This window comes from Pan paniscus, chromosome 2 (genome assembly GCF_029289425.2).
Source record: "Pan paniscus chromosome 2, NHGRI_mPanPan1-v2.0_pri, whole genome shotgun sequence".
NCBI classification, from domain to species: domain Eukaryota; kingdom Metazoa; phylum Chordata; class Mammalia; order Primates; family Hominidae; genus Pan; species Pan paniscus.
The window spans coordinates 21,625,533-21,649,086 of NC_085926.1; the positions used below are offsets into that span (position 1 = coordinate 21,625,533).

Consider the following 23,554-nt stretch of genomic DNA (forward strand, 5'->3'; position numbering starts at 1 on the left):
TTTCATGTTCTATACTATGGTTACCTTAATAAAAAATATGCATATGGTATTTATCTCCGATTCCAAAGCAAACCTTAACCTTTACCATATAGCTTTCCTTGGCCACCTCCAAGTGACCTCTCGTTCCTTTGAACTCAGGTGGCATTTACTTTTAAAGAACTTTGAGCATTTAATTATAGTTCTTTATAGAATGATTTAACTACTCCACCCCATTTTCAACAAATGAAGCAAACTCTAGAGAGTACCTGCCAGTGTAGAGTACACTGTTTAGTTTAATCTATTAACATCTAGATGTTTTTCTAGTACCTGATAGAAGAGAATGTTTAAAGGAGTACTAATCAACTATGTCAGCTTCATAGATAACCATTCTTCCTCCTCCTCCTTCTGCCTTGCCTCCTCCCTCTTCTCCTTTTTATCTTCCTCCTCACTATCCTGCTTCTTCTCTTCTTCTTTCTCAGTGTTATCATTGTCATCGTATTTCTAGTGTCTACTATTGTCAGACACATTATCAGTGCTTAATAAATGCCCAGTGAGTGAATCAGTAAAAAATTACCTCTTCTCCCTCCTCATACTCTTCATTATATTTGTTAATGTTATGTTTTTAACAGGTGCTTTCAAATGCAGTTATTTTAAGTAGTCACATTTTTCAATATACAGAATTATTGAGTAGGACTCAAAAGTTTGTAAAAGGAAGAAATCATTGAATGAATTAATAAATGAAATACGCATCTATGTGTTTTCCTCAGCAACATTTTTGAGATCATGACACACATAAAAACTTTTAAAATTTCATAGAAAAATGTTGGCCTTTAATCAGTTGAAACGCAAGTGGTATCTGGTATGTAGTAAGCATTCAATAAATGGCTGCTGTAACCAGAGTCCTGAGTAATGTCATACGAGGAAGGCTCGTAGCATTTCTGGAAGCTAAAATATAACCACAGGAGGATCATTCTTGAGATACAGTTGCACCTATAGAAAATTCAAATTTCCCCCGTCTGTCCTCTTCCCAACACCCCACTACACAAACACCGGAAGGTAAGTTCCATAATTGTAAGAATTTAGTTTGCTAGTTTCACTACTGAATCCTCAGGGCCTAACACATAGTAGGTATTCAATAAATATCTGTTGAATAAATTTTTAAAAACCCCACTGTTTGGGAGTGTAAAAATTGTTCAATGTATTTAATCTTTCTCCTGCCTTCCCCTCCCTCTGCCTACATATGTTCAAAATCTCAGGCCCCTCCCCAGAACTTTTGATTCAGAATCTGTACTTTTAACATGATTACCTGTGATTTCATAGGAGAAGCACTGCTATAAATCACATAAATTTCACTTTTCTGTCCTCCAATGGATAAAACTCCTCGACTTGTTGATCAAAACCCAACCTCACAGTACACTCAAGTTTCCAGCAGTTGGTCCTTTGTAAAACTAGGAGTCAGCTGCTAGGACTTGATCTCTCTCTCTGTCTCTCTCTCTTTATCCCCCTCTCTTCCCCGCCTCCTCTCTTTGCTCTTTCTCTTTGCTTTCATGATAAAATCATATTATACAGAGGAGCAGCACAGAGTAAAATTTCGTATGCTAATTTACATTTTTAATGTTAAAGAACCATCAGCCAAAGCTAGCTAAAGCAAAAGTTATCCTCTTTTATTGCTCTTTTTTCTGCCTCTTTACTTTCTATGTGACCTCCTCACTCTTCCTTGTGCATATCCTAGAAGGCAGAATAACTAAATATTTACTGAGTATCTGGCATCTGCAGGCACAGGAAGTCAGTTTTCCTCATTTAATCTTTATACCAACTGGAAATAGAGCCATGGGGATGGGGGCATGGTATCATGCTCAGTCAGTCCTCATGAACACATTCTCCAAAAGTAGTACTTTTTCAGTGACATGCTAAAAGTTTATTATTGTCACAACTATGAGTTAGAATATGAAGAAAATACATATGTTAGAGAAATAAAGAATAAAAGGGAAATGGTGAGACCCTAGGAGAAAACTGTCATAAAATGTGGCCATTTTTTCATGATTACCTTCTGTTCTGAACAACATCCCAAAGTCTGGCCCAAGCCATTCTCCTTCGATCTCTAGCATTTTAAAAGCCAACTATACCTCTGATAACAAACCTAAGAGTCTGGGCTTTTAAATTGTTTGGTTATTTTATTGTACAGGACACTGGGGCTCTGATAGATTTAGCCTTTGTCCACAGTTACAGAGACATTCAGCTTTTCTGATTCTGCACAGTGCTTTTCATTCTATCACTGGCATCTCAGCACCAGGGCCACCCCTGCTTTACATCCCAGAGACTGGAAGCCTGAGGCTTATATGCCCATGGATCCTTGCCAACAGTGCCCAGGTATATTAGACGCCACTGAAAAGAAGTATTTCACAGAATGTGGATGGAAATAACTGGGATTACTTGAGTGTCCTGTGTCTGCAACTCCATGACTCCATGAAAGTGAACGGAAAAAAACGAGAGCTAGCAACAGTCTTCTCTGACCCGTTTGTCGAATACTCCCAATGGTTTTGTATGCACCTAAATCCTTAAATTATTTCCCATTCGAATGCCTGGAATAGTTTGTATTTTTTTCACCCAACCCTCACTAAGACAACCATCCAGCCATTTGCTCCTGTACTCAAGCTAACATTCTATGCTGTACATCTTTCTGTATAAACACACTTTATTAACAAAAATTTCCTTATTTGTCAACTTCACCTTTACAAACTGAATTGTTTTCGTGGCAGAGGTCATAACATAATCTGTTTTCACTGTTTGTGGCACATAATGATGCCAGAACAACTAGCAGCTACTGAATAACTAGCAGTTGACTGAATGAACTAAGCTCAAACCCCTTTCTAATATTTCTTCCTAAACATCATCTATCTACTCCCATGACTGTTCTCTTTCAAGAAATATAAATTCAGAAGAGGATCACTGGGATCAGAATATTTTTAAGCACTGAAACTCTAATGTCTTAAGAGATTAAAGGGCAGGCTGGGAAATACGTGAGGAATTCAAGGAAAGCTATCTTTTGTGTGAAAGCTACTAGAACATCAAGGGATACATTTCTAGGGAATAGCTTCTGTTGTGGCTCCTTAAAAGTTGGCTTTGAGGAGACTAAGGGATCCTGATAGTCTCATTGAATGTCTTATTTTATACCTATAACTCAGCTCTGATTTTACATCTTTCCTTTCCCTCCTAACTATGCTTACTTTTATAGACGTTTCATTATTCTTGCTGATTCACACCCAAACTTCATGGTTTATGCTCTTGTGGAAGACAATAATAAGAGATATCCACTTACATTTTTATACATTTTATAAGTATACATTTTAAAATTTTTCCTTTATGTTTCTGCCAACTCTATCCCAAATAGAGAGATGACTGCATATTCATATCCTCAGGGGAAGAATATAGTCTCTGATCACCAGGCAGAGAGTCTCTGATCATCATGGGCTTTGCTTTATAAAGGTCATGTGGGTAAAAGTTGTTGGGTGGCAGAGTTCATCACTTATCATCAAAGAAGGGATAGCTGTATTGTGGATCTAGGTAGGAGGGACTGCTGACTGCCTTGCAAAGTTTGTGTGTCTAAGCGTGGCACAGAAAAAGCTGAGAGCCAGGTGCCTAAAGGGTCATGCTAGCCAGGTGCTGACCATCTCATGAATGCCTATGTGGATAAATAACTTGATGATCAGAGGAAGTCTCCCACCAAAGCCTTATAACCTGTTAGATAATTGTTGGAGTCCAAAACCTTAGCATACCCTGAAACAAAATTAGAGTGGATTTCCCTCCAGCCTGATGAAATGGGCTCTCTTGAATGAGAAATAAAGTCAATTTATGGCAGTAAAAATTACGTTTTATACATACCGAATTTTTGGGTTTTGATTCGTATCTGCTATAAAATCAAGAACTCAGACTGTTACTGAAGGAAATGCTCTGTGCCCTAATTCTGAGTCAAAAGCTACCTGATGATGGGCTTTCCAACAATTCACTTCAGTTGGAAGCAAGGAATGACTTCATCCTTGGCTGGCTATACCTTGACCATCACTGGAAGGGAATAACCAAGGAAAAAGCAACAGTTGGAGCAACAGAGGGCCTCTTAGTTTAAGTAGAATAAATATCAACACAAGTTAAAATCCATGATGGAGGAAAAAGAATCAAGTCAAACTTTTGCAATCAGACAAGGAACTGTCACATTTTCAGAATCAGAAGGGTTTACAAGCTGCTTATGAGCATGCTGCTTATCACTTAAATAGTGCTTGTTATATACCAAGCCCCATTCTAAACGATTAACCCACACAACCCTTACCACAGACTTATGAGGCGTATTATATTATTAGTCCCATTATGCGGATGAAGACTTGATGACGCGTGGGAGTTTTGTGACCCTTCCAAGGTCTTATCGATGGTAACAGGCAGTTCTGAGTTTTGAACTTAGTGTAGCTACAGAGTTCAGCTTGACCAACACACAACGCTGCCTTTGCCCACGAAAAAAACCCACAAATCTCTGAATGGTATAACCTCCCAATAAAGAGACTATCATACCTTTTATTTTAAAGATGAGGAAATAGCAGCAAAGAAGGTAAAGAGATTTGCTCAGGATCATGTAGCTCAACACATCATTCATCTTTGTTTTATGTTAAATGATATTGATTGTCAGTCAAATTAACCACTTTGTTATTAATATTTCCCAAGAGGCAAATCAAAAGTTTTAAATCCAGCCTTTTATGGCCTTCCAGGAATTTTACCTAAAATGCTCTTGAGCTGACATGGGACCGCAGTGATGGGATGCCAAGTGGTCTCAGAGGCCAGAAAAAGCACCTTGATGGGTAATTCCCCTGGGTGTCTGGGACACAAGGCTGTGCCAGGAAACCACTTAACAGAAGAGCAGGCAAGAAATCAAGGAAAGGGAACCCAGGGGATTTCAGTGTAGTCATTTAGGAATAAGGGAATTTGATGCTGAGCAAGGTTTCCTCTACTCTTAATGAAACACCTAGGATTAGAAACCTGTGTTTTGTAAAGGTGATCTTTATGTTGCTTTATTTATGAAATATCAATTTCAAAACAAGATTCGTATGGAAAATTCCTCTCCCTACAAAAAGCAAAGGGATCCTTTTGATTCTCCCTTGTCTTTTAACAAGGACTAGCATATAGCTGTACTGACTCATTGACATGTCCAAAGTCCATGTGACAAAGTACTGTTAAGGAAAATAAGACCCACTGCCATCTCCTGAAGAATTATTTAATTGTAGGCCGAATATATATATATATGTGTGTGTGTGTGTGTGTGTGTGTGTGTGTGTGTGTGTGTGTGTATTTAAATCCATCATGGGGACAAGATATTGCAACAAGAAAGCTGTGTTATTTAGATCACTGGACATTTAGTGACCTCTCATGTTAATCCTTTCTGCTTTGGTTGCATTGACATGTCCTGTCATTGACAAGCTCAGACTTGCCTTTTAACAACCACTGTTGTTATCTGAAGGCTGAATAGATAATATTTAAAAAAAAAAAAAAAGTCACTTACTCGTTTCTAACCTTTTCAACCCTTATTTCAATTTTCATCCCAAGAATACCCTTACTGATTGCAGAAAAAGAAACACACGATGGTGAAAATGATGCATCTGCAGACTTATAAAAAGACACCTTAAAAGTGAAAACAGAGGCAAAAAGTAATTGAACCTGTGCTGAGAGGCTAATGACAAAGCCCAAAGAAACAAAGAAATATGAGAGTTAACTTGGGCAACAATAACACACACTAAAACTCTTGCTACCAGAACCCTGAGTTGTTTCAAGTTAATGGTGGGAAGAAAGTGCTGTATACTTAAAACATAATCACTGCTGTCATTGTCAAGGTCCTATTTATTAAGTTAGAAAAACGTAACAGATTTGGAAATTAGATAGAAGAAACACATTTTTAATTTTTAAATGCCTGCTGAAATTCTAATGTTCTCTGTAATAAATACATTGTTTCAATATGGATGTATACCTACAAAGCTATAGAATTGTTGCTGTTGCCCAAAAGACACTAGAGGGGATACATCAACTCATGATCAACCGAATCGGATCGAATCTCTTTTTATTTTCCTTGAAGGAGCCTGGTTCTGGGGTTTTTGCCTAACCAAACAAACAACTAACTTCATTATGGCTTCTAGACAAACCATGCAATGAACAATATAGCAAAATGGAGGCAGTGGCCGAACCAACCCTGGCCTTTAAGTTAGTTTTCCAATACCTTCCACTCAGGCAAAGACAAATTTGGCAGGTACTTACCGCATTGAAATTGGGGAAGAGGTTGACTGCAGCTGCAGTGTCAAGAGGAAAGGGAAGAAATGGTTTAATATCCAGCGATGGTTGCAAAGGAGGGGCTGGTGGACGGACAAGGGCCGGGAGAGCAGGACTCTGGCATGTACCACCTGTGAAGACCAGAGCAAAGGGAGCAATCAGGGACACCACGCATGGAAAAAAACACCAAAGTTGCTTTTGAGACAAAAAAGGCCAGCTTTGTGGGTCACTGGAAAAAACAAGACATGGACTCTATTGACCTCAACTGGGAACCGGCCAATGAGCAAATTTGCCATTAGGCAGAGGGAGCTAGTTGAACTGCTCCATTTTCCTTTGATTATAACTATCTGGTTATGTAAGTAACATCAACATTTCAAATGCCCCAACCTGTCTTTATTTTCCTGCCTAGAGCTCCAGATTGGGTCAGTCACAAATCTGCAACCAAGATCTCTGAATTCAAAGGGAAAACCCCTCCATCATGTACCCATCCCTCTTTGAAAACTAAACCACTCACAATATGCATTAAGTCTGAGTGATTATTTTACAGAACTGCTCTTTGCTACCACATCCAAAACTCTGGCAGCAAGATGACATGAACTTGGCACATAAAAGAAATTTAACCTCGAACTCAGGCAGCTGTACCTTACTGCTCTAGCAACTGGAGGATTAAAAACCAGCAAAACCAGTGCTACGACGATGTCTGAACTATTCAGCACCCCTACAGCTCTGAGTATTCAACAACTCCCTGCCTCCCTCCCAGTCATGAGTAGGTGGAATTTAGATGGCCACTGTTGAGCAGGCAGTGGGAATATTATGCCAACAAAGACATCCCCTTTGCATGCCAGTAAGTAGCCAGCCTTTTGCAAGAGAGCACATACATTTGCCCCATTATAGGACTCCGCCACACTCAGGAGCTGGAAGGATGGAAGCCCATCTTTAGTGTTCAGTCTCCCATATTTTGGTAACATTCCAAAACATCAATTTGCTGTTAATTAAAGGCTGTTTGAATCCTAGGAAACTGTTAAAATATGCCAGCATTCTTCTAATCTGAGAGGCAAGCAACAGACTGTAAAAACCTGCTCGTGAGAATCCAACAAGCATCAGGAAAGTAAAATGCAGTGGGATTTTTTTCTCTCTAACAGTAAAGAATTCTAGGAGACATGCTTGTGCCACTTACTTGCCTGCCATCTCGTTTTTAAAAACAAAGTAGAGTGAGTCTCCTCGTATAAATTGCCTTTGCAAATTTCACAGCAAACTCTCTGGCCAACTGCACACAGAACATCATCTTGCCCTCAATCAGTTACCTGAGCGCAAAATTAACATTCTGAAAATGATTCCTCAATGATAAATCCAACCCTATGGAGCCACGGAGGATCTGCTAACAAGGTAGATGACTTAGTACCTATAACAGAAGCCATCAGCACAGGATTTAATTAACCATACACAAGAACCATCAGCTCTCCTGCTCCCAGGTATAAAATCAGCTGGAGCCAAATTAAGAAAAACAGTATTTTCCCCCACTGTCTTACCTTCCTTCTTGAAATAATAATAGCACGGCCAACAATAGCAAAGTCAATAACTGAAGTCTGTAATCAGTAAACTAATTTTCAAAGTAGTACAAGGCAGTAAATAAAGGGCAGATGTCAAAACAAATAGAGATAACAACGAAATATAATGTCTACATTCACCAGAGCACACTATAAACTTAGTTTATTGTCCACTTGGTAGTGTATTGAGTGTGAGTGTGTAACCATTTTTAGAGAGGGCATCCATAAAACTTTAGTGATAGACCTGTCATGAGTTTAGTGTTGTTAAAAGTTTCTCTTTTAATAAAAATTTTAAAAACCAAAATAAATTTTTGGATGGTACATCTTAAAAAAACTCAGAAGTAAGGCCAGGTGTGGTGGCTCGCGCCTGTAATCCCAGCACTTTGGAAGGTCAAGGCGGATGGATCACTTGAAGTCAGGAGTTCAAGACCAGCCTGGCTAACATGGCGAAACTCCGTCTCTACTAAAAATACAAAAATTAGCCAAATGTGGGGTGCACACCTGTAATCCCAGCTACTTGGGAGGCTGAGGCAGAAGAATCACTTGAACCCAGGAGGCAGAGGTTGCAGTAAGCCAAGATCGCACCACTGTACTTCAGCCTGGGCGACAGAGCAAGACTCTATTTCAAAAACAAAAACTCAGAAGTAAAGTAAGATTTGGTTGAAATCAGTGATGTGGTGAAATTTAAGAAGTAATTTTAAATTACTTTTATTTTTGTTGTTGCTTTTGAGACAGGATCTCACTCTATTTCCCAGGCTGGAGTGCTGTGGTGCCATTATGGCGCACTGTAGCCTCAACCTCCTGGGCTTAGCTGATCCTATCACCTCAGCCTCCCAAGTAGCTGGGACTACAGGCGCATGCCACCATGCCCACCTAGTTTTTGTACTTTCAGTAGAGACGGGTTTTTGCTATGTTGCCTAGGCTGGTCTCAAACTTCTGAGCTCAAGCAATCCACCCACCTCGGCCTCCCAAAGTGCTGGGATTACAGGTGTGAGCCACCATGCCCGGCCCTAAATTACTTTCATTTGTGTCACACATCATTCTTTGCAAATGATATTCATATACATTCACCTGGTTTGATTCTAAGATTTCAGAAATTAGGTAAGGGTTAACAACATAACATGTAGAGAAAAAGAAATATGTTGATAAACTCTGCAGTTGTTTATCTTGCTTCCGCAGAAAATACCATGCTTATAATTACAAGAATGCAATTTAGCAAGAAAATATTCTACAATTGTTTATTTTAAGTCCTCCTCTGGTTTAGGATATTCAAAGAAGTTAAGGAATAGCTCAAGCTGATTTTTTATCTAGCACAATGAGAGATATAAATAATAAAAATATGTCCATTCAATTATCATGTAAATTTAATTTCCCATTCTCTCTTTTACGATATCTATTTCATTTATACTTGTATAAACAGTTCAAGGTCCTCTCTCAATGTTGCAACTGGAGTTTCCTTCCTAGGGGTTAAAAAAAACCTTCAAAGAAGAGTCATAAAAACCTTAGAAAGTTCGAAAAAATATTTAAGCTCATCTCTTCTCACCTGTTGGAAGAGAGCAATGTATAAGATTGTAGGAAAGCAGAGGACATGTGTCTACATATTTTTAGACTATCTGCTATGCAAATACAGGTGTAGGGATGCTGTGGTTCTGATTCCCAGAGCCCCCTTCGGCACCAAGGCACTCCTTTCAGCTGCTTGGAGTGCTGGTGGCTGATGTCCCTGGCCTGAGAGCCTCTACAAATTGCCCTGGGCCAAAGGGAGCTGCCTCACCTAAGGTGACCCTTAAGTGGAGGAGTTGATAGCCCCAAGCAATGACTGATTCATGCAGGAGTTTACTGGCTTTGCCCCCTTGCCTCAAAGCAGGAAAACTCTGAAGCTCTATTTTACCTCCAAAGTTCCTCATGGCATCTAGGGTAGGCTGAGGCCTCTGCTGTGACTACATCACAGTCCAGCTCCTTCCTCTTCCCAATCCTATATCCCTCACGTCTCACAAATGATGTTTCCATGAGCACTCCCTAATAAAGTCTCAGAGCTCACTTTCAGAATAACTTGATCTGTGACACCAGGATACAGCAATTCAGGTGTTTAAGTAAAATGTAAAATTGCTTTATTCTAAAATAGATGCTTGCCTCCAAACCTATAGCACTGATATTGAGGCACGAAATCGAAGCTACTTCTTAAAAATTATCTGTGACTAACATTTCTGCTTTTGAAATCTGGATTAGTCCTAAAATATTTTACTTGTACCAATCTGTACTTGCTCAGCAACAAGAATACTATTTGCAAATACTGCAAAATCAAAACTGGCAAATATAATATGTTTCATCTGTAAAGCAAATTAAAATATTCTCTTTGAGAAAATAGCTATTTCATTTTCCCATATTTAAATAGAAACTATTGCATCTAAGGTATGAATACATGTTTATTATTTTACTTATCATAAAATTATCTTGTTAACTATAAACATGAAAATGTATAATAGATTTGTAGACATTTCTATAGGTGAGAAAGTTTTGTTCTTAATGTTTACCAACAATGTCACTTTATTCATTGGAATGTCACATTTCTGGAAATATTCATATTCTTAATTTGAAGCAGGTCTTTTAAAGCCTCCATGGAGTAGGGTCAGAAAAATATATAAACTCTATGTCTAGTACCACATATTTCATAGCCTATGCTATTTTATCACACAGTTTTAACAAATTAGTCTGATTTCAGAGAAGTTACTATCTCTCTACACCAAAATTTGTTATGTGACATTAAAGTCAACAAATGACAAAAGCATTTATTAGTACAGAATAGCAATCAATACTGAATAAGGTATTGAATAATTAATGTAAACTAAGTGATCATTAATGTTCACAAAATTCTTCTCCCTCCTTTTTTGATGTTTTTGTTAGCATATGTTTAGAATTTAAGTTTCAAATGCGAACTATAGAATAAACATAATAAATATTGTTTTGGTCAATTTAAAAGGGCCGTATATTCACAAAAGTACTAACTTGTGAATATGAAAAAACAAAAACAGAGTTACTAATTCCTAAGTATTTGTTAATAGAGACTGAGAAAGTAAGACACATTCATTTCAGAAGTTTGCATTTTTGAAAAGCAAATTAATATGTAAATTTAGACATGTTTGTTTTGATAATTCACACAGATAAATAGGAACTCTAAACCAGTGGTTGTCATTGGAAATTTACTGTATTAGATAATATATATAAAGTGCCCCAACACAGTGCCTGGCCAACTGGCGCTCACCACATGAGAAATATATTTTTTAATGAACCGAAGAACTTCCAAAGCAGCTACTTAGGCCTTCTGAAAGCAGTCAATCAAGATAATTTTAAAGCTACCTTCATTTTTTTCTCTTCGCTTATCTTGACTGCCTCAGAAGAATGATCACAATAAGAGGTTACTTTGTAAATTAATATATTGAAATACTCCATGAGAGTGCGGTGGTTTTCTTTCCATAATACAACGCTTTTAACCTTGAACTTCTGCACTCAATCCATTCAGCATTCGTCAGTCACAGACATCCTGCCTGACAACTTCATCTTAATCTTAACCTTAATCTACTACTTAATCTTTCGTTTCCCCAGATGTCAAAACTGAAGTTCAAAATGATCAGGGATTGCCACTGTTAAATATTCATGCCAATGGAGAATTTCGTGCATCATTAAAATATATATATATTGATAGAAAACAGCAGAAACATCTAATTTCCTGATAGGATCATTTCTATAGTATCTTTAGTATCTTTTCCCTACATCATCAACTTATCTGTATTGAAATATATATACTTATTTATATTAAAATATATATGCACTTATTTATATTGACATAAATACTTATGTTGAAATTATGTGTTTTTCAATAATAAGCTATGATTACATTACTAAACTCCTCCAAACATTCACATATAGCAGGAAATCATATAGAGCATTTTGTATAATATTAGATCCTAAGTAGTTATTTAATAAGCAACTAATTTTACATACATGGAGAATTATTCAAATCCATTTTCAAATATTTCAGTTAGAATTTGCTATGTCCACGGGGCAAGAGAGGGACTCACTATAGGAATTCAGAGGTCTGTGTGATAGTAGGCATAAAAACTTTAGATCTGATCCTACTAATAAGAAGTCGAAAATAAATAACGGCATAAATACTGAGAAATAAAAATGAAATCCTGAGCCCCCCCCCCCCACTGACTGAACGAATCCCCTTTGGCCAAGGAGAACCCAAAGAAACCTTGAAAACTGAGTTCCCAGCCATGAAGGGATGGGAGATCAGACACGCCTACTTATACCCCCTCCCTCACTAACAGCCATTAGCCTTTCTTCCTTATGGGCTAACCAGAAACTAGCCCTTTCAACCAAACAACTGATGCTGCTCCGTTTTAAGTTTCCACAAAAAAAATGGACCAGCATTCCTTCTGGGTAAGAGACCACCGATGGCAGAGTGCTTCTTGCCAGTCTAGGGAGAATACGCAGTGAAGGTTTTTGTGTCCTCTGCTACCCTATTTGACATCAGAGGGCTCCAGACTTCAGCCTTGGATCGTGCTAACATCGCCATTTTTTGAACACAGGTCCCATGGAGAGGCATAAAGCTCAGTTGTGCATGTACATCTTCTACTTTCATAAATATTCATGGCTCCTTTTATAGCTTATTACACATGTATTTGGCCACCTCTTTCAGCATAAATTCCTGTTCCCTTCGTCCCTTCCTCAAAGTGTCTGTTTCTGGCTTCTGGTTGGAGGCTATGCTTCCCCGCCTGTCAGAATGGCCAGCCTGCAGGCTGCAAACGTTTATGAAAAATAAAGCTCTCCTTTCCAAATTTAAGAATATCATCATTCTTCAGTTAAAAAAGCAAAACTTGATTCGGCCAAAACATTGGCCATGGAGTGCTGTAGTTAATGGAATTGGCCAGCCAGGGTGGGAGTAAAGCTAAAGAATATAGATAATTTAATATATCTATTCATTAATTGGCATGGATTAGCCTTCTATCCTCTTAATTCCTTTAAAACGCACAATTCTGCCAGGTATCTCTTATAATATCCAATGTATAAAATCAAAAGCCAAGCTTCTAGGAAGCAAAATATCTTACCAGAAAGAAACCGAACAACTCTAATGATTTTTAATGCACTGATACAAATAGCTTTTGAACTAAAACAACAATATGATAAAAACAAAACAAAACAACAATTTAAAAAATACACCTTACAGAATCATTTTGTCAAATTAGTTCCCAGACATAATTTGTTAAAGCCAGCTATCTTATGAGAGGTTTTTATGAAAGGAAGGTGGAAGGAAGGAAGGAAGGGTCACATTCCTTGTGAAAGAATATTCAGTATTTATCGCTGATTTTTATCCCCAGCATGGGAACATGCTGGCACTGCCTTATATTTGAAGAAGAATCCAGAAAGATATGAATATCATATCAAATATGTTTCAAAACCCCTCAAATTTACATTCTTTAACATCTGCTGACCAAATCGGATAAATAAATATGTGTTTGTCACATTCCCTTGCATGTCTGCCTCTCAAATATTCAAGGTTGTTGGTTGGGGATAACAATGAGCAATTTTCCTGTTGGGATTTTTTACTCTTTGTCTAGGAAAATTGTATGTTTACCCATATTTCCTTAAACCTCAGTCATCCAAACTCCATCCAGTTCCCATCTCTGTCAACAGAATGATATAACTAAAAACATATTTTGACATAATATTTGAATTTAGTATGATTTGGTAACCATTTTTCTTTCGTTGTTTCTTTTTTTTTTTTTTTTCTTTTTTTCTCCCCGCCCCTCTCCTCTGTTTTGGATTGTTGATTCACTGACTAGGTTTCAGAAAGTTGATCCAGCACTTACTATAAAGCTCCTCATTGACCTAAAGTGAACTGGCCTTAGCAGGTCAACTCAAATGTTGAAACTCAAGGTCTGATCCCAAAGGGCAAGTTGTCAGCCCTAATCCACACAGGATGGTGACTGCTGTCTCATACATCCTGCTTATGACCACAGAGAGGAATGAGGTGAGAATGGGAGTATGAGTCAGGGCAATTGGAGCTCCATTCTGGAAATACTGATTCAAAAACATTTGCCCATGTCAATGGTCAGTGATTCGATCTTTTCCCGTGAAGGAAATCACATGGAAGTGATCTGGGTTTCCCCTTGTCCAAATTATTTATTCATTTTCAGTTGTGATATTTAAATATTCCAGTAAGTCACCTCAACACACTTGGAAGGAAGCTAGGAAAGGAGCACTAATAGTATTTTATCTGTCACTGTCATTAAATGCCACGACCAAAATCAAAACACTGATAATTATCCAGTTGCCAATATCCTGAATCAAGGTCTCCACTAGAAGAAAAACGGGATCTCTCACTTATGTAACTAACTTTGATGACAATTTCTGGTGCCTGAAACATACTAGAGAAAAATTATGTTAGGAGTATCAGGCAAGGAGTTTTAAATATTTAACCCCAAATATCCCTCTGTACTGCAGCCCCTTTGTCAGGTAGACAGTGAATAATTCAGGACAGGTGCCTGCTTTATAGGAAATCAAAAGATTTTGCCTGGAATATTCCTCTCAAGTTTACCGCTAGTGATATAGAATATAAAATCACAAAATTTCCCTCCAGAGGAATTTCTTAAAATTTAATTTCACACCATCAATCATAACTAATAAAAGAGGTATCATGCTGGGATGTCTAATACGGTGGCCATTGACAGTCACATGTGACTATTTTAAATTTGAATGAATTAAAATTAGTAAAATAAAACAAAATTCAGTTCTCAGTCACACTAGCCGCATTTCAAACGTTTGATAGCCACATGGGGCTAGAGGCTTCTGTATTGTACACTGCACATATAAAACACTTCCATTCTCACAGAAGGTGCTATTGGACATTACAGCCCCAGTGCCAAACAATGTTCTCAAGCAGCAAATAATTTACAGATAAGATGCTTGATACAGTCTGTTTCAAAACGAATTGCTAATGGGAGAGAAACTCTTGCTTTCTCCTGGGTCCTTTGACTTTTCAGATTGAGGAGAAGAGTTTTCTCAGAGCTGAATGTGTCACTGTCAGAAGCCAGACACCGTTGGGACCATGCCAGAAAGAAATCATCGTCCATTTCTAGAGATGACCATGGCAGTCTACGAATCTTCATGTGTGAGCAATGATGATAATACTCAAAGAACAAACTAAATTTTTAAAAAGTTAATGATTAAGTAAACACTAATGAATAATGTGTACTTTAGATAAAAATGATATCACGTTTTTGAACCAAGCATGCATAAAGGAGCCAGTCATAGGGCAAATGAGTGTTTATTAGTATCTGATAACCCTTGGAAGTACAATCACAAAGTTTTCATTTCTGCCAACAAGTTGTGTCAAAATGTAGTCTCATTAATGGTCAAGTGTTTAAACTAAGCTAGTGTATGCAGTTAAACCTGCCTTACTACATCTGTCTCTCAGGGAAATTTTACCCATGATATCTAGGCTTTGGTCATCTCACTCTTTAAAAAGAAAAAATAATGCTAAAATCTTGTTACATGGTCTTGTTTACTCATGATCTGTACCTCTTAATTGAGACTTGCCTGCACGAACTTCTCTGTGCCAGTGGGGCTGGGCAAAAGGGAGAGACTGTTTAGAAAAGGAAAGAATGGTCAACATTGTCTCAGGCTGCAGAAGGATCAAGTAAGATGGTAATGTCTGATAGATTTAATGTCATGGAGATTTTTGGTGACCTTTACGAGCCATTTAAGTGCAGTCATTTATGTGGGTCGCATTACAGAGAAGCCACTTTTGAGGAGGGTGAGGAATGAGTGAGGGTATCATAATGGAGACCAATGGAGACAATTATTTTCTCCACTTTGACTGGGAAGGAAAAGTAGAGTGGGACACTATACATATGGGTAAATAAGCCTGATAGGCATAGAAAGGAACTGATTCAATCCAGAATATCTAATAAAACTCACTTTTGGAATGTCACATTTCAACTAGCAATTTAGACCCCAAAATGTGAATCATAAAATGTAAATTATAACCCCTGAAAGCATAGTAAGCAATGTAATTTGTGTTATCTAAGTTACATTGCACCCAACTTGCTCTTGAAACCTCCATCAAAGTATGACTAAGAAAACCAATCATCTATTCCTGGTGCAGGATGCAGCTCAAACACGAGTTACTCTATTCAGTATTTCCTGGACATCTCTGTAGAAAGATCACTCCCTGGTGCCCTGCTCTGGCCTGCACAGGCTTCCTTCTAGCCAACATTACTAGACTTACTTGACTTTGTATCTGTCTCCCTATATGAGGAAGCTGTTTGTTAAGAAGAATATCTGTTCCATTCATTCTTGACTTCTATATATTAGGAGGTTCGTGGTATCTATTAAGTGACTTGTGTATTGTTTTAGAAATGGATAGATGGATGGATGGATGGATGGATGGATGGATGCACGGATGGATGGATGGAAAAATGAGTGAGCAAACAAATGAATACATGAAGCTGAATCATCACAGCCTGCTGAGATATTGTACCCATTTTTTTATTGTGTCCAAATTAACAATGGTGTACATTTACAAACCAGCAGCTTCTTTGAAGAACTAGAAAAGAAAAGCGGATTAAACTATCAGAGTTTATTGGAGTGTACTGCTAAAAGGTGAGAAACATTTTATCAAAGATTTTTAGTGCAATTAAGCTCCCATTATTGTTTTCTTCAGAAAAATAAATGGCCCAAACACACTAAGTCCTAGGCTTTTTATTTTATTAACATCTTTTCCTCTATCTTTCTTAAACATGGATTTCATTTTTAGGTGTAAATTTATGCTATCTCATAAACAACTCCCCTTGATTCCCGTGGCATAAAAGCAATATTATTTCTTCTTCCATACACTGGGTACTGTACTGGGTCCTCTGTAGGATAGCTCCTTTGATCTTTTAATAGTCTAGTGAATAAAGAAATGGAGCAGTAGTAAGGTTAAAACAATTGCTCAAGTTCATGCAGTTAGTAAGTGGTAGAGCCAGGATTTGTCAACAAACATTCTGCTTCCAGAGTGTAAGTTCTTATATCTACATTTTATTCAGAGATTGCCCTTTTTTGATGAAAGGTGGTAGAGAAAAAATGTATAAACAAAAAGCTAGTTTCAATTAAACTTTGCCAGAGCAAGTCAAATCAGTATATACTAAGAGGCGATCATTTGTAAGGCAAAGGATTATTCAAGAAGCAATTTCATAAGCATCTTGCCTCCACAAGTTTATAATGTTTATAATCCAGTATATTGTAGATTATCCATATGTTGAGTCTACCAGATAACCATGTGTTTTTCCATAGGTATTAGATTTGTATTCTTTTTGTATCAACTCATTATTTATTCAATTGTCCCTTTTATTTTGCCTGCATAGTTTAGAAGAACAAAATAGAAACTAAGTTTGCATTCAACGTAACTAATTCTAATAAATGATGATAGCTCTAAGAACATTCACTTGATTGTGAATGTTTTCACTCAATGTTCCGTTGTGATTTTTTTCCACATTTTAATCTAATGTTATTTCATAAAGACCACGGCACAAAATTCCTAGGAAATCTAACTGTTGTTGGCATGTCACTGTCACCAACATCAAATTAAATAAAATTTATTAAGAACAGTGAATACCACACTGTCACTGTTTTAAGGGCCTATATTTAGCACATCTCTAGCATTTGCAGTACCCATTAGCTTCCAAGATTTAGGAACTGTGAGTTCTTGGATTCCACTGCTTTGGTGAACATTCTTACAAACTCTATAATACCAAAAAGATACTCTGATTTCAATTTCCTTAAGAACATTCCCTGCGGAGCTGACTTGAGCTCTGTTTAGTCTCGGCCTCAATGTGATTGTTTCTTCTGGCAGGTTGTGCTTAAAACAAACCTTACTTTATATTTTCTTTTAATTCTGAAACATTTAGTCTTTGGAGAAGATGTAAAATCAGTTCCTAATGGAATTGTAGTAATTGTGGAATCCCAAAAAGGATTTACTTTAAATGAAAGAGAAATAAAATGCCTATTAAATGATTGTAAGCAAGAAGATCCACACAACCATATTTTATTTTTATAAGGAGTCCTGTCCCTTTGAGCCTATATTATGGTCTAGGTTCTTTGCTAGATAACTTTACATACATGATTTGTATAAACAATGAAGATATCCTTATTTTCATTTTACAGGTGAAGAAAAGGAGGTTTAGCAAGATCATCTTACTCAAGATAAACCACTCGCTAAATGGTAGAGCTAGGTAGAATTAGAAACCAGATAGGGATGATTTCAAAGCCCATATGTATTTTTTTTTTATTGTATTATACCTCTCTCCTTTTCAAATATCTACCAAGTCCTGATTTCCACCAAATTGAAAGAACAACTGATAGGAGCAGAAATGTCCTCCAAGGAAAGGACCTGCATTTTCACATTCAAATGGCCAGAAGGCAGCAGATATAGGATTTACAAATCCAGAAAAAAAGAGAAACTGCTTATAGCCCCAGGTAGAAGAAAGTCCTCATATCAGGGTTAAGGAGCTATCACCAATGCAACACATAAGGAAAGGGACATCTATATTATGATAAAAGGAAAGACATCGTAAAATAGTGCAGTTAAACACAAGGATTAAAGCTAAACTAACATGAAAGGGACGCAAATAATCAGTGGGACTTGTCATTGCTGGGGGCCATGTCAGTGGAGATAATGAGCATTAAAGGCTAAATCTGAGGCAGCTTTTGGGAGGGTCCCTGGGCCCTGAGAATCCCAGCACTGACCAGAAGTCCAAGATCAGAGGCCAAGGTTAATGAGAAAACACAGGTTTTTCTGGTTGACATCATCATGTTCTCACCCTCTTGTGAATTGCAGCCTAAATATACAAATCTGGAGCTTGGCATGAGGCACATATACATCTTGACTTGTACAACTAATTACCATCCATTTTGCTCAACTCAGGCTGAGCCAGAATTAACTGACTAATGCAGAATGCCACAGAAATTGCATCTGATTTTTCTTTGGCTGCAGATTCACTAGAAGCTCATGTTCTTACTATTCCTTAGAATTTGGGAGTCTAGAAAAGCACAGGCCTAAATAAATTTCTAAGAGAGAAATTTAATTTAACAATTTGAGTAAAATATTCTGGTAATGAAATTGTATTCTGCTAGTGTGTGGGGGATCATATAGACTGAATTATTTAAAGCAGTCCCAATTTCAAATAATAATAACCAGTAAAATAATAATAATAACCACTCTAAATTTTGAGTAGTTTATATATACATAGGCTGTTAATTTTCATAGCAATTCTGTTAGTCCTTAATAATTTAGTTTTTTAGTTGTGGAAACTGGGGAATCTATGAAATTAAGTACTCTGTAGCAGCTAATTCAACCTATGCGTACATAGATTGATTGATTTTAATGCTCGTTCTCTTTAAAAATCATATTATCTGTATTGTCCCCATAAGCCAAGTATAAGAATCCATTATACCACTCCCCTTCTAGTACTCAGGGCATATATTATTCATCAATTATATTTCCAGTTGGCCTCAGAATCCTCCTTAACACAACATACCAGTATCTAATCCAGTTAATCACAGTTTGCTATCCCCGACACAAACCCTCAACATTAGGGCATCCAAACCTCTCTGTAAGTTTTGGAAGACAGACAATAGATTAATGCTGACAGTTTCCTTATACCTCTGGCAAAGTGTCCAATCATCTTTTGGTTAGAATCCAGTGAGAAGACTAAGAAAGGCATCTGATTTGTCTGTCAAAGCTTGCCCAGGTTATGAAGATAACTGGAGACCTACATTTGTAACTCAGTAAATGGGAGACTTTCATTCCTGGACATTCTGCAACAGCCAGTGTTGACCTGGTAAATCTACTTGAGATTCCCTCATGATTCCAATGTGACTGAATGCCTTGAGAATATACAACTCCCTCACAGCTATTCTTCTTTATTGATATGTCTTAGACAGTAGAAGTTCGTGAAGTGACCTAATCACTGTAAACCCAAACATTTTGTAGAAAACACAACAAATAACCCTAAAAGGAAACTGGAGAAGGGGCTCTGATCACAGCCTCAGGAATTGGAGTTAGTCCCTTCAAATTCATGGGCCTGTTTGACTTAAATTGTAAAGATTATTTTGTGCTTTTGAAAGGACATTAATCCCAAAGGAAGAACAAACAGAATGAGTCAAATTGCTTTGAGCAGGAATGCCTGCTGAGAGGGGAGAGAAATTCTGTAAGAAGCACGGCTTCTGAAATTGGCCCTGCATTTTCCTGAATGATTCTGATCTGTACTGCATATAGTTTTCAAAAGTCATTATGCTTTCCAAGTGCTAAATATTTGCTTCCCAAGTTATCAGTGTCATTATGACCTTTTCTTGCCTATTTATACAATTTAATGTCCTCCTTATAAGCGAAGATAAGAAAACTACTTTTTAAAAATTTTGTAAATTTATGTTGTTCTTCAACTGCTCTCTGCCCTTCAAGGTTCAGCTGAAAGGCCCTGCCACCCACCCCCCAACCCCATCCACTTAGCATGATAGTCAATTTTCCCTTTTGCAAACTTCTACAGAATATTCTAAGTGCTTAAGAGGACAGGCTTTGTCATCAGAAACCTGCATCCAAATTCCAGTGTTTTCATGTCCAAAGGAAATTAACAGCTATTTCGGTTCTCCTTCTATAAAATAAGAATAACAGCTAAATTCCAGGATTTCTGTAAGGCTTACAGGGAGAAATAATAGAGTAAATACTAAACTATAGTAACTATTCTTAATGTCTTTTTTACTCATTTTTTATCAAAATGATATGAAATAATGGAATATATTTTATTAAATTTTTATTTTATTAGCATTATTGCTTAAATCATTAATTGGTATATCTCTTATGATACTTACATTTTGTTTGCTAGTAATTTGATTCTGAGTTAAGCTTTTGAAGGGGAGTATTCATGGCTGGGTCATCTTAATTTTTTTCTATGGTGTCTAAGAAAGAGTTTTGAAAATTATAGGCACCCAAGTACTTTTCAGTGAATGAATAAATAAGACATTGTTGCTTTGAAAGCTAATCCAGAGAGAAGAAATGAAAATGGCAAACTATACTTAATGTCATTAATACTATTAGGTACCTGTTTTCAATGTGCTCATTGTGAGATGGTAGGCATAGGAAACAATATTGAAAAGAGAGAGAAAGAACAAAAAGGAAGGGATGGAAGGAAGGAGGTTTGGAGGGAGGGAGACTAGCAGGGAGGGAAAATAGCAATTTGGAGAAATAATTATATCCAAGCGACTTACTTGATTGACCTCGATAGAACTGTTAGTGAGGCAGCCTGTGAGTAGCACTAAAAATACCCCCAAGTCATCCTATATGGAAATACCCACTCTTAAATGATCTCATGGTAACCCATAGAAGTATATGTCTTTTAAACTGGAAAGTGATCAACCAAGAGTGTGGCATTATCTGACAAAATATTGTATGAGAGAGACTCGCTCAGTGCCTAATACATGGTAAGTACTCAAAATATGATAGCTGACTTGGAATCTGGGACGTAAATATTTAATATTATTTATGGTCAGTGGAAAAATAGAGTCACACTAATTCACTTCCTCCCTTTTCAGCTTGTCCTCAGTTCGTTACCTGTTCTGTCACCTCTTCTCTCTTGGCTGCCCTCATCTTTCATTCCTCTCAGATTTACTTCTTGGCTCACTCATTCTTTCTCACAAACATTCATTCAATATTTATTGGTTACTCACTCTCTTGAATACACTGGGTAAATTTCAATAAAAGTAAATGTGATATTAAGCCCTTTAAAGCAAGGTAAAGCAATAGTGAGAGAATAAGCAAAACGCTTTTTTTAAGTTCTTGTTCTTGCCAGCTTCTCTTTTGGAATCATCATTTTCTCTTATTTAATAAAATAAAATTATCTTTCCTAACCATCAACTAAAAACAAGTGCAATTTTCTAATATTATCACATAGTAATAAAAAGACATTGGTAGACCACAATTTGTTCTTTCCTGCGTATTTTCAGAGTTTGCAACCCACTTCTTTTAGCCAGGAGCCACATGTGATGTTTAACTAATAATATCGGATATGATGACTGATGCTTTTTTATCAAAAGGTAATATGTTCTACTAATCACATGGACTAGAATCATGGCCATTCAATTTTATAAGTGGCTTTCTTGTTTATTTGCTATGCTTTCACCAACTACTCCAGCCAAAATTTTAGATGGCATATTGGCACTGGGGAAATCTTGATAACAACTGTTTATGGCAGTCTTGCCTATAGCTTAAGAATTCCATTAGTCTAGCCAAAATTTTAGTTGGTTATTTTTTTTCACATATCCTAGCTAAATCTTAAGTGCTACACAGTTCAGCATAGAAATATCCTTTCTTCTCTACCCTTGTAGGCAAGCCCATAGTCAGACAGTCCCTTACATCGCCATGTTACACACACAGCCTTTCAATGGCTGCTGCCACAAGGCAGGGAGATGCTTTGGATTTTATTTCTGTATTTTTAAAATGTTGTCTTCCATTGAATTGCCCTTAGCTACATTTACATTTAGCTAGTCTGGGCTAGGTCTCAACTGACTGGTAAATTCCAATTACAGATCTGAGTGTAACAGAATTGTTTCAAGGAACTCAGAGTCTCCTATCACATTTCAGAGTATTATACTGTTGAAAGACATCTTAAGTCCTTCCCTGATAACGTAGGAATATGGTAAGGTAAACCTTCTGACAAAAAAAATTATTTTTATTTTAAATAAGTCATAGATTCAGAAAGCCTATGTGAATATATTCCATCAGTAAAAAAAAACAAAAACAAAAAAAAAACCCTACATTTTTGGCACATGGGAAGTAAATTTGATTGGCATGAAACAAATTATGTTATTCATTATGTTTCTGGAAAGGTAAAGGCTGTACAATTGGTAAATTAAAAGTGATTATTTCAGTAATGAGATATTTCAGATAAGCAAGCTTTAATCTGCCAAAGGAAATGGCAGGGCATACCTCAAGGGGAGAGCTTAGGAAAGCTGGCTGACTCTCAAATAAATCTGTTTTACCAAAAGCACAAATATACATCACAGTTAAAGTGGGTAGAAGGGAAACCAAAGGAAACAGAACAATAGAGCTGCATATATTTGGAACACAAATGTACACACATGCATTTTCTAAAAGAATCCAGACTAAGAATGATAAAAAACAAACAAACAAACAAAAAAAAAAACAAACAAAAAAGGAAATAAAACAATCAACCAAAAAAATCATGTGTATTTTTGGTGCTACAGATTAGAAAATATCAAGACTGTAAATCAAACTTAATGTGATGAAATGAGGGAAAGAGAAGGCAAAGATTTCATTGATTTACTGATCCATTGGCTCAGGTATTGAAAACATGGAAAGAAATGGGAAAACAAATGTAAAATGAAAGTTGGATACCTGGAGTATGTTTTATGAACTGGTCAGCCAGTGAAAAATATCAGATGATAGTGAAAACCATCATGACAAATGTTTGACATCATTGAGGCCAGACTCAGAAAGTGAGAATCAACCACAGTAAGTCTAACTGTTGGACCAATTTTGGAGGAAAAAAGAGTAATGTAAAGGATGTAAGCCACATTTGATGGATTACAAGCAAAGATATGGTTGGAAGATGCATAATTACATAGAAATCTAACAAAATAAAAAAGAGCTGAATCTTGGACAATTGGCAGGT

The 23,554-nt window shown here is 37.0% G+C and overlaps 1 protein-coding gene across 3 annotated transcripts in view; it reads right to left on the reverse strand.

Moving 5' to 3' along the window:
- Positions 1-23,554, reverse strand: part of ZNF385D (zinc finger protein 385D) — a 963,336-nt gene that overhangs the window by 246,463 nt on the left and 693,319 nt on the right. For all 3 annotated transcript variants that reach the window (XM_008951641.4, XM_003826172.5, XM_034955966.3), the window contains one exon: positions 6,268-6,410. In XM_008951641.4, coding sequence (XP_008949889.2) covers positions 6,268-6,410 — 143 coding nt within the window. The remainder of the gene's footprint in view (positions 1-6,267; positions 6,411-23,554) is intronic.